Here is a 12,430-nt window from a genome sequence, read left to right on the forward strand (position 1 = left end):
ATGATGATCATGTACAGAGATTCTTACCTTTATCGGTGACTGATCCAAACACAGAAATCAATGTTCTTCTTTGATTTATAAATTTCTCTAATAAGATATTCCACTTGATATCTTATGCAGACAATCATATCTCTTCATAACCCTGATCAATATAAAAATCACATATGGAAAAAATTACCGATAATTGACCTGATAACACAAATCTAGGATTTCTCTTAGGATAAATCAAAATTAGGATTTATCTAAGTATCTAGATCCTCCACTGATCCATAAGACTTATAGAGAGAGAAAATCCATGAAGAGAGAGAAAATTCTAGAGAGAGAAAGTAGAGAGAGAAAGTGGAGAGAGAAACTTTCATATCCTTCCGATGAGGCACTCATGATCGAGATCATCAGAGGTCCTATCAGGGTGACTCAATATGAATTAAGTGTTACAAATTTTGAATAGAATCAGACTGGAATCAGACCTACTGCACGAATTTCGGAGCAACCTCGGATCATCTTATTTTCATCTTCAAGTTTATTCTAGGGTTCATGATGAAATCAGAGAGGAAGAAAAGATCCTAGAGAGACAATCCGTAAAGAGAGAGAAAAGTCTAGAGAGAGAATCTAGAGAGAGAAAATATAGAGAGAGAAGGTAGAGAGAGGAGAGAGAAAAGAGAGAGAAAGGAGGGAAAAAGGAGAGAGAGAAAAATTCTCTCATTCTTCTTCTTTTTATTTTATTTTATTTTATTTTTATTTTTATTTTTCTCTTTTTCTTTTTCCTTTTCTTTTTTTTTTTCTTTTCCTTTTTCTTTTTCCTTTTTCTTTTCTTTTCTTTTCTTCTTCTTCTTCCTTTCTTCTTTTCTTCCCGCGGCCACCCTTGGCTGAAACAGGGGATCCGTCCCCTTTCTTCGTGATTTCCGGCTATTGGCCGATCGCCGGCGGTCGAAATTTTCAGGGAAGGAAGAGAGGGAGATGGGGGTTCGGTCTCGGGAATGGGACGCCGCAACCGGCGGCGCCGGTGGCCGGAAAAGAGAGGGAAGAGTTCGGCCGAAACAGAGCAAAAATAGGGTCATTTTATTCATGAATTTTCCGGCGATCCTGACGGCCGGCGAGGGTGCACGAAGCCGTGGAAAAGATGGGAAGGAAGAGAGGAAAGAGGAGAAGGGCTTACCTCCGACTCCGGTGAGGTCTCCGGCGAGTATTTGAGATGAACACGATGAGGACATCCGCGGCTTCAATGGAAAAATTCGAGAAAAATAAAAGAAAAATTTGGTGCTCGTCGTGACCAACCTTAGAGGGAAGGAGAGAGGGTTTTATAGGGTGTAGGGGAGGTCGAATCCGCCTCGGATTCAACCTCTCCATCAGTGATTTGGGTGGAAGAAGACTCCCAGCGGGAGTCTTCTTCATTTTTTTTTTTTTTTTTTTTTTTTACTTTGGGCTTTTTGGGCTGATTTGGGCCGGGGTGTTACAATTTCAGCATAGATTTTTTTTTAAATCTGCAGAACATTTCTGCATAAGCTTTAATTAAAGATGCAGAAAAAGTTTGTACATAATTTAAATCCTACAGAAATGAATTTACATAGAAAATAAAATTATAGGAAAACTTATATATGGATCTTAAAGCTGCAAACAATTTCTACATAGATTTGTAAAACCACAGAAAATTTTTGTGCAGATTTGAAAGTTGCAAACAAATTCTGCAAAAAATTTTAAAACTGCAGAAATGTTTCTATAATATTTTGAAATTGTAGAAAATCATATTACACTATTTTTAGAGAAATATATTTTTTTTTAAAAAGCTGATTTTTGAAAAATAAAGCTTAATAATGCAATATAAATAAAGTAAATCTAGTTTTATGCGATCAAATTAAACTTATTAAACAACTAATAGCAAGTTCTAGTATAATCACAACTCATGTTCTTAGACTGTTGGAAACTAATCAACTTGTCTAGACAATTACTATATTATTTAATTGATTTTAAGATAGTATTATAAAGAAATAAACTATTTAAAATAAAATAAAAAATTGAAAAGGGCTTGTTAGGATCGAGGCGTGTGAGAATAGAATATTATTCACCCCCTATGTTTGGATCTGTGGCGATCTGATCCTCAAAGTACAAAAATCTGACTTAGTCTGATCCTCCTTTAATGAGCACGATCGTTAGGGAGGCTTGACTCAAATAACCCCTTTAGATATGCCGAAAAGAAAAGAAACAAGAAAGTAGAAAGTCAAATCTCTAAGTTGAAGAAGAGCCTCTCAAAAAATACAGACCACTAGAGAGAGAGATTGAATAATGTTTTGATATCCCAAGGCAGATGGAACTAGTGCCCATTTCTAGATTCTATCCATCAGATCGAGGAGGCATTATAGTTTCAAAGAGATTTGATGTTTCAGAAATACCTTATTTCTTTGGAAACTAACATGTTCTTTCGAAGAGCCGTGATTCTCCGGAAAGAGGTGTCAAATTGCAAAAGAGTTTAAAGTTTTTAAACAATTAAAATTTAGGGATAAAAATTTAAATCTTTGTTTTGAATAAAATTCTAACACATATAGGCTATTGGATGATTCCACTCTAATGCCATTTATAATAACCTAAGACGTCACTCACAAAGACTAGCTAAATATTACTAAAGTTTTTTGACTTACAGTCAAGGCAAGACAAAGTATATATCCATATGGACTTTTGTATAGCTATGTCATATACCATCACGAGTGCCATATTGGACCGTATACATAGAGCGAGTCAATTAATTTTTCCGGCAACCAACAACATGGCCATGTACAAAGTGTCCATCATGGGTCATGGTGGTCGCCCATAGAGTCCATTGTCATTGTAAAAGTCTCGACCATAAACTTAATGAAGGACATCGTATCACCGCATTGGTCACCAAAGAAGCTGCATGGTGGTGGCCACTTTGGCTAGATAATCTTCCAATAGAGAGCTTGTATGGAAGAAAAACTGCTCGGTTGAATCACAACGGTCGATGCTTATGGTAGAAAAGCTTGCTTGATTCTAGATAAAAGGTCAAATTATGATAGTATGGGATCACAAATGAATGCTTACATGGTAGCCAGCCAAATACTCCCGTGATAATTAATTTTTTCTATGTGGTTATTTGAAGAATTTAAGACTAGATTTCTACCCTAACATATATAATACTACAAAAAAAAAAAAGAGCAGGTAAGGTTTAATGGTGAAAAAATTCATGAATATCAAATGAAATTAGATGGGAATGGCCATTCCTTTCAGCTAACCTGGACCCTCTGGAGGCTATCTCAGAGCCATTAATCATGATTAGGTATTCCTTCTTAGAAGGCAATTTTGGTCACCTAATTTTTTCCCTACTTATGGATATAAAAGAAGAACATAATTAATAAATAAAATTTGTCACTCCACTATTATAGTTGATTATAGTGTGACTATTTGCTTTAGGGTCAGATTAGTTAATCTTCCATAACTCAGCAAAAAAGGCTAGTAATTAGATAGCGTTTTTGGTTTAAGATCTAGGGGTACTACCTTAAGTTGATCTTCAATGCAGCATGGGAAATATTTGGAAAAAGAAGGATGGCTATTATCTTCATGGTATAATGAACCCTTATAATATTAAAAATATCATGTTATAATGATTATATCTTATGTTCCCAGCCATATTTAGGGTGTAACAAAGAATGGATTTACCAATAAATTTCTGTCTCTTCACTGACCTTCACATGGTACATTCAAATATTACTCCTATTAAGTAGTAGTTAAAAATAGACTATTTGGTCTGCACATATCAAAAGGCCACAATCAATGAGCCTTTGTCGTTCTCAAGTCAGTTCTTTCATAGTTTTTTTACATAAGATAAGTCCTACATGGGTTAGATGAGTATTTTTTATCCATATAGACTTAGACTTGCTGGTTTGTCGGTGCGTGAGGAAAGATTGAATATTTTATTCAGAAATCCAGGCATGTAGATGAAGTTTCTACCACAAAATCTTCTCAAATTCTTATTCTCAACAAGTGGATTCTAGATCTCATAAGAAATTATTCCTCAGGTTTCCTATATATCACTTCTCTCTTTTCTCTTCCATGAGTCGCTCACACTTTTGATTTTTTTTTTATTTTTATAATGAACCCTTATAATACTAAAAATATCATGTTATAATGATTATATATTATGTTCCCAGCCATATTTAGGGTGTAACAAAGAATGGATTTACCAATAAATTTGTCTATTCAATGACCTTCATACGGTATATTCAAATATTACTCCTATTGAGTAGTAGTTAAAATAGACTATTTGGTCAGAACATATCAAAAGGCCATAGTCAATAAGCCTTTGTTATTCTCAAGTCAGTTCTATCATAGCTTTTTTACAAAAGATAAGTCTTGCATGGGTTAGATGAGTATTTTTTATCCATGTAGACTTGGACTTGCTGGCCTATGCATTCTGTCGGTATATGCGGAAAGATTGAATATTTTATTCAGAAATCCGAGCATGTAGATGAAGTTTCTACTACAAAATCTTCTTATGTTCTTATTCTCAACAAGTGGATTCTAGATCTCATAAGAAATTGTTCCTCATGCTATTGAAAGCCATGCGGTCAATTGTTGACCTGTCCATGGACTCAAATTTCTATACCTCTATGCTTTTATATAAGTTGTGCAAGAATGGGAAGAGAAGCAAATGTGCATCTGATAATTACCTTACAACATTCACCCCTAGCATGAGGAATTGCTACCAGCTTGTCACCTACTCAAGGCTCGCAATTTTGTTATGGACTCCATTGATTGTAGTCCTATGCAATTGCAGCTTCAGCTTTAGGTGTCCATTGGAGGAATATGAAGCTTTGTTAAAGCTTAGATCTTCTCTCCTTCACAATACCTATGTTCCACTACCTACATGGGGAAGAGAGAGAGACTGCTGTCTTTGGAAGAGAGTGACCTGTAATAATAGCACAAAACAAGTATCAAAGCTCATGCTTTCCAGTCTTGTAGAATATGATCAACGTAAGCTTTGGCAATGGAATTTCAGTATTTTTTCCTCCTTTCGTAAGCTCCAACAGCTTGACTTGTCCAACAATCAAATTGTAGGATCGTTATCACAGATGGGTTAGCTAGCCTTTCTCTCATCAAACTTGTTCCTTTGATTTGATTCTATTCATATTTTATATCTTCCATGTTGTAAATATTTTTGATTTAGATTTTTTTTCTCTGGAAACTTTGTATTGTCAGATATATCAGGATTCAAAAAGTTGAAAATCCTTGATCTCAGCTATAACATGTTCACTGGAACTATTCCATTATCTTTTAAAAATCAATCTTCACTCAGGGCCCTAAATCTGGAAGCCAACTATCTAAATAGCACATTTGAAGTGCAAGGTAATAACTTAAAGACTTCTATGTAATTATTTCTTTATTACAAGACCATTAACACATTGAGTATGATAGGTTATATATTGTCTTTTTGGTTTATTTTAGCCTCTCCCCCGTCCAACATGCTTCTCTATATTTTTCTAGTCTATTCATATTTTTCTTCCTCTTTTTATAAATATTTTTTATTTAGATTTACTTTTTTTCGAAACTTTGTATTTGACAAACATATCAAGATTCAAAAAGTTGGAAATCCTCAATCTCAACAATAACATGCTCACTGGAACTATTCCATTATCGTTTAGAAATCTATCTTCGCTCAGTGCCCTATATCTAGCGGGCAACATGCTAAATGGTATACTTCATATGCAAGGTAATAACTTAAAGGCTCTTATGCATTTATTTCTCTGTTACGAGCTCATTAACATATTAAGTATGATGGGTTATATATTATCCTCTTGGTCTTTGTCAGCCTCTTCCTCATCCAATTTGTTTCTCCAAATTTTTCAATCTATTCATATTTTCCATCCTCTTGTTATAAATACATTTTATTTAGATTCATTTTCTTTTGGAACTTTGTATTTGACAGATAAATCAGGATTCAAAAAATTGAAAATCCTTGATCTCAGCGATAACAGCCTCATTGGAACTATTCCATTATATCTCAGAAATCTATCTTCACTCAATGCCCTATATCTAGGGCAAAATATGCTAAATGGCACACTTCATATGCAAGGTAATAAATTTCTTTATTAAGAAACAACTAACATATTGAGTATATTAGGTTATATATTTTCTTCTTGGTTTATGTTAGCTTCTCCCTCATCTAACTTGTTTCTTTAATTTTTTTCTGTCTATTAATATTTTCCATCATCTCATTGTAAATACTTTTATTTAGATTCATTTTTTTTTGGAAACTTTGTATTTGATAGATAAATCAAAATTTGAAAATTTGAAAATCCTTGATCTCAGTGATAACAGCCTCATTGGAACTATTTCATTATATTTCAACAATCTATCTTTACTTAGTAGCTTATATCTAGGGGCCAATATGCTAAATGGCACATTTCATATGTAAGGTAATAACTTAAAGGCTCTTGTACAATTATTTCTCTATTGCGAAACCATTAACGTATTATGTATAATAGGCTATATATTGTTGTCTTGTTGGTTTATGTTAGCCCCTCCCTCATCTAACTTGCTTCTCTAATTTTTTTAGTCTATTCATATTTTCCATCATTTTGTTGTAAGTACTTTTTATTTAGATTCATTTTCTTTGTGAACTTTATATTTGGCAGATAAATCAGGATTCACAAAGTTGGAAATCCTTGATCTCAGTTATAATAGCCTCATTGGAACTATTCCATTGTATCTGAAAAATCTATCTTCACTCAGTAATCTAGATCTAGTGAGCAACATGCTAAATGGCACACTTCATATGCAAGGTAATAATTTAAAGGCTCCTATGCAATTATTTCTCCATTGCGAGACCATTAACATATTGAATATAACAGGTTATATATTGTCTTCTTAGTTTATGTCAACCCCTCCCTTATCTTACTTGTTTCTCCATTTTTTTTTTAGTCTATTCATATTTTCCATCCTTTTGTTGTAAATACTTTTGATTTGGATTCATTTTCTTGGGGAACTTTGTATTTGGCAGATAAAGCAGGATTCAAAAGGTTGGAAATCCTTGATCTCAGTTTTAATAGCCTCATTGGAACTATTCCAGTATCTCTCAAAAATTTATCTTCACTCAGTGCCCTATATTTAAGAGGCAACATGCTAAGTGACACACTTCATGTGCAAGGTAATAACTTAAAGGCTCATGTGCAGTTATTTCTCTATTGCAAGACCATTAACATATTAAGTATTATAAGTTATATATTAACTTCTTGGTTTGTGTCAGCATCTCCATCATTCAACTTGTTTCTCTAATTTTTTAAGTGTATACATATTTTCTATCCTGTTGTTTTAAATAATTTTTATTTAAATTTTATTTTCTTTGGAAACTTTATATTTCGACAGATATATCATAATTCAAAAAGCTAGAAATCCTTCACCTTAGTTATAACAGCCTCACTAGAATGATTACATTATCTCTTAAAAATCTATCTTCACTTAGTATCCTAAATCTAAGACAGAACATGTTAAATAGCCCACTTTATGTGGAACATAATTACTTATAGAGTCATTAGCAATTATTTCTCTATCATGAGACCATTAAGACATGTAATATAATGGTTTATATTACCTTCTTTGTTTATATCTATGTCTCTATATTTCAGGCCTTTAGGAATGCAGATGCTTAGAGTGCTTGATCTTGGATCTAATCAGCTCACAGGAGGGATACCCATAGCTTTGGGAAATTTATCTTCCCTTAATTCCTTATATTTGGATCAAAATAATCTAACAGGTTCAGTGCCTTCACAAGGTATAATGTTTAGTCCTTTAACTAAGAATTTAACATATTTCTTTTTTTCTGATCTCACAAATTTCCCCATATTCAAAGATAAAAAGCCTACACATGTTAATAGATGGCTTGGCCATGCTGAATCACTTTTTCAGTCTAGCAAGTCAAAATTCATATCAGTTAAAAAGCTTTAGAGCATAATTATGACTAGGCCAAGTTTGGTCCATGTCTATCCTATAGCTAGTTAACTTGACCAAATGAACTCACCAAACTTGTGTTCCCCAATTTTAATAAAATGTCATTTATAAGTTGGTTTCATTCTATCAAGCGTATTTAAGCTTTTTGCTTGTTTCATTTTCTTGTAATTTTAAACATTAATTCTACCAAATACTCTAGTACGTTCACATCATGTGTAGCCATATTTAGTTATCCAGTATCAACGAATGGAGCATATAAAATTTAAATGGATATTATTTTATTGTAATTTCACATTTTACTTCCCTTGAATACTGGGTAGCTTTAAACCTTTTTTAATTTATTCTGTTTTTGTATTTCATTTATAGTACTTATTTAGCATCCATGATTGACCTGAGTTACCAAGTCGACGCATCGAAGTCAAAAAAATTAGTAGACAAGTACGGTGTCACAAGTTTTCTAACCTTGTTCATATTATGAAGCAAAAAGTTTCTTTTTATTTTCCTAAATTTTCTTCCTTTTTTGTTTTTTTTGTTTTTTGTAGCGCTCAGTAGATTGCAGAACCTACGTGAGTTAGTTCTCTCTGACAACCAACTCAATGGAAGTCTTCCTTTATCTCTAAAGAAACTGGTTTCTCTTCAATCTTTAGATCTTTCTAATAACCTGATGGAGGGTAATATTCCAGCATGCATCTTTGCAGGTCTTGTTTCACTTAAGCATCTAGATCTTTGCAGGAGTTATTTATACATCTTGACAGTGGGAAGTTTGTTCCCCCCTTCCAGCTACAGACCCTCATGTTGTCCCATTGTAACCTGGATGCGAACACCCTTGCAACACCAGCTTTTCTTGCTTCTCAATCCAACTTACAATTTCTTGATCTTTCCGATAGTAACTTGATAGGAAATTTTCCAAATTGGTTGTTCGAAAATCTAATCGTACTAACATATCTCAACTTGAGAAATAACTCAATAGTGGGTGCATTTCATTTCCCGAATCTTCTGAATACAAGCATATCCACAGTTGATCTCTCTATGAATTTCCTCAGTGGATCGATGCCTACAGACCTCGGCACGATATTTCCAAATATGGCGGCCCTGAATTTATCCTCAAATTATCTAATTGGAAATATCCCTTCATCATTGGGTAACATGAGTAATTTGCAAATCTTGGATTTGTCCAATAATAATTTGTCCGGTGAAGTACCAAATAGCCTGATGATTGATTGCATTGAACTGAGGCTTTTGAAGCTTTCCAACAACAACTTTACTGGAACGTTTCCAAGCAATTTGTCAGACTACCGGCAATTATTGACATTGGAAGTCCAAAATAACCAATTGTTGGGTACAATTCCAGAGAGTATAGGAGTTGATTCATATCTGGAGATCCTTAATCTTGCGGGAAATCAATTCCATGGCCAAATACCATCTCATTTATGTAATCTAACATATCTTCAATTGTTAGACTTATCCAATAATAGCTTCTTCGGGTCATTACCTGCTTGCTTCCAATTCGCGTGGATCAATCTTGCCGGGAATGCTTTAACAGGAAAAGTTCCAAGTAGTTATTTCAATATTTCATCCCTTAAAGCATTGGATGCCAGCAATAACCAGCTTTCAGGTAAACTGCCAAGACAGATAGGAGAAAATATGTCTTTGGAGATTCTTGTTCTTAGTGGAAATTCACTTGAAGGCTCAATACCACTTGAGTTATGCAAGCTACAGTCTTTACGCATTCTGGACCTTTCGCAAAACAATCTTTCAGGATCAATACCATTATTCGGGTGTGGATGTTTTCTTATATAACATAATGATGGTGGACATCATCACCAAAGGCAACTTATATGCCTACTCAACAGATCATTTGCTTTTGATGTCTGGAATTGATTTGTCTGTAAATAAGTTGACAGGAAGCATCCCACCTGAAATTGGAAATCTGGATGAGCTTGTACAATTGAATCTATCATGCAATCAGCTAATAGGTCCAATCCCTGAAACTTTCTCAAAACTCAATCAGATCGAGAGCTTGGACCTATCACACAATCAGTTGAGCGGTACGATACCCCGGCAATTGACTCAACTCAAGTTCTTGGAGGTCTTCTCAGTTGCTTACAATAACTTATCTGGATGTACACCGGATTTCAAAGACCAATTTGGCACATTCGACAAGAGTAGCTATGAAGGTAATGTTAGATTACATGGGCCGCCACTGGAGAAGACCTGCACATCTGCCTCAAGCCCAATTGTGCCTCCCCAAGTAGAAGAAAACCAAGAAGATAGCAATGTGGAGGATGATGCCATCTTCTTTGCAATACTTGCAGCATCATTTGTGGCTGGCTTCTGGGGTTGCATTGCCTTTTTGTCATGTCATCACACTGGGCTGCACATTCGCAGTATAATGGATGGTTACGTGGACTCCTTGACTGAAAGAATATTAATGGCGGCACATAAGAGAAACCGCATACAGCGGCGTCGCAGGTGAGATAAACCGCATGCAGCAAGACTCTTTTGGTACTTTGTAATAAAGCAAAGCAAGCTTCTGTTCAACGTAGTTTTTTGAAATCTTCAATGCAATCAAGATTGATATAGTTTTTTGTTTTTTTTGAATGATTATATCATGCATTTGCATTTTGACAATCAATTGCAGGTTGTGATGGTGATACTAAATTATATCCTATTCCGTTTTCTCTGATATTATATGGCCGTATAGCTTTCAAAAACTTTGTTCCGGATTCTTCTAAGCAATGATTATGAACCTTGAGACCCTGCGTCAAACTTATCACCTGGAACGACCCGTGCCATCTAGACAGGGAGAGCAATTGAAATTGACCCCTGACCATGAGACTACGACAATTCTGTGCATTGTATAAATCTTATGCCTGTACAACTACAAGTTGGAAAGGAATTCAAAACAAACTTGAATTTAAAAATTTCCTGCAACATGGGGAATTATACTATGCTACCATTGATAATTCATCACCAAAGGAAATTTAATTTTTCACTTATGAAGGCGGTGAATTGAATTCAAAGCTTCTACCAAACCCAACCAAAATAGCTTCGATGGCAAACAACCTGTTGGGTATAAAATACCCCTCAGCCGAAGTTCGTATCAGGAGTGACCCTTCCGGGACTCTACCGACGTCCGACCTTGGGCGACATCTTTCCGAACCTCTCCGGCGACCGAGCTTCCGCAATGTTCCCAAGTTCTGCCGACGGATAAACTCCCACAGCTTCTTCCACAAGTATCGATCGGATTCCCCCGACGGACGAACTCCTGCCGCATCTCCCGGGCTTCTCCAGCGATAAGCTTCTTCGGTCGTCTATCAGGCTGCTCCAAGTGCTCTCTGGATTCTACTATCAGCCGACCTCCTACAAGGGTCAACCGTTCTCCGGACCTCTTCCAGATCTTTTCCAACAGGATTCGATCGACTCCAATCCGAATTTCTTCCAGAACTTCATCAGTTCGTCAGTGGCCGAATTTTCCCAACAGCAGATCTCCACGACGGACGGACTCCATCCAAGTTTCTACGACGGTCGACCGCCTTCTGGATTTCATCCGAGCTCCTACGGGAGCCGGACTTCTCCCCCCAACTCCTACTGCAGATAGACTTCGTCCGAGCTCCTACGGGAGCCAGACTTCAGCCCTGAGCTCCTATTGCACGTAGACCTCATACGAATTCTTACAAGGGCCGGACTCCGAGCCCCCACTGCAAGCGATCTACTCCGAGCTTCTACTGTAAACAATCTACTTCGAGCTTCTACTACAAACGATCTACTCCAAGCTACCACTACAAGCGGTCTACTTCGAATTTCTACTACGAGCGGTCCACATTGGATTTCTACTATAAGCCTCCACCTGAGCTTCTATTGTGAACGAATTCTTTCCGAATTTCTATTGCAGGCAGGCTTCGGCCGAGCTTCCTCAACAAATGATCCCCATCCGGACTTCTACGAGAACCAGACTCCGATCGAACTTCTGTAGCGGACAGATTTCGGACGAACTTCTACGACACACGAGCTCCAGCAGCCGGACCCCTCCAACGGGTGAACCTCTCCAGCACCATCCGACATCCACTGTCGGTCGACCTTCTGTCGGATTCTGCATGAAACCGAACTTCGTCCACAGAAAGCCCCTGATCGAGCTTCTACCACAGATGACCTTCGCCTGCAGTACTAGCACCCAAGGCACCCAACGGTAAAAGGCTTGCCAGCAACATCCGAGCTGCTCTTAGACGGAGAGCTACCCCTCTCCACCAGACACCCCAACCGAGCTTCGGTCCACGAGCCTGGACTCCCTGGCAGGCCACAGTAATGGCCACGACTCTGCTCCACTTCCTGTAACGAATCCCATGCGGCTCCATCATGCTCTGGCAAGTCACGACAACGGACATCACTCCACTCTCCACAACAGGCTCCACGTGGCAGGCCACGATGATGACTACGACCCCACTCCACTACTCTCCGTAACAAACTCCTCATGGTC

The 12,430-nt window shown here is 36.7% G+C and overlaps 1 protein-coding gene across 1 annotated transcript; it reads left to right on the forward strand.

The window, feature by feature from the left end:
* Positions 1-9,760: 9,760 nt before the first annotated feature.
* LOC140855795 (cuscuta receptor 1-like) lies at positions 9,761-10,601 on the forward strand. Its single transcript, XM_073252650.1, has 2 exons — positions 9,761-10,425; positions 10,595-10,601. Exons 1-2 carry the CDS (start codon positions 9,761-9,763, stop codon positions 10,599-10,601), a joined length of 672 nt encoding a protein of 223 aa, XP_073108751.1.
* The last annotated feature ends 1,829 nt before the right edge of the window (positions 10,602-12,430 follow it).

The sequence above is a fragment of the Elaeis guineensis genome, chromosome 1, assembly GCF_000442705.2.
Source record: "Elaeis guineensis isolate ETL-2024a chromosome 1, EG11, whole genome shotgun sequence".
NCBI classification, from domain to species: Eukaryota; Viridiplantae; Streptophyta; class Magnoliopsida; order Arecales; family Arecaceae; genus Elaeis; species Elaeis guineensis.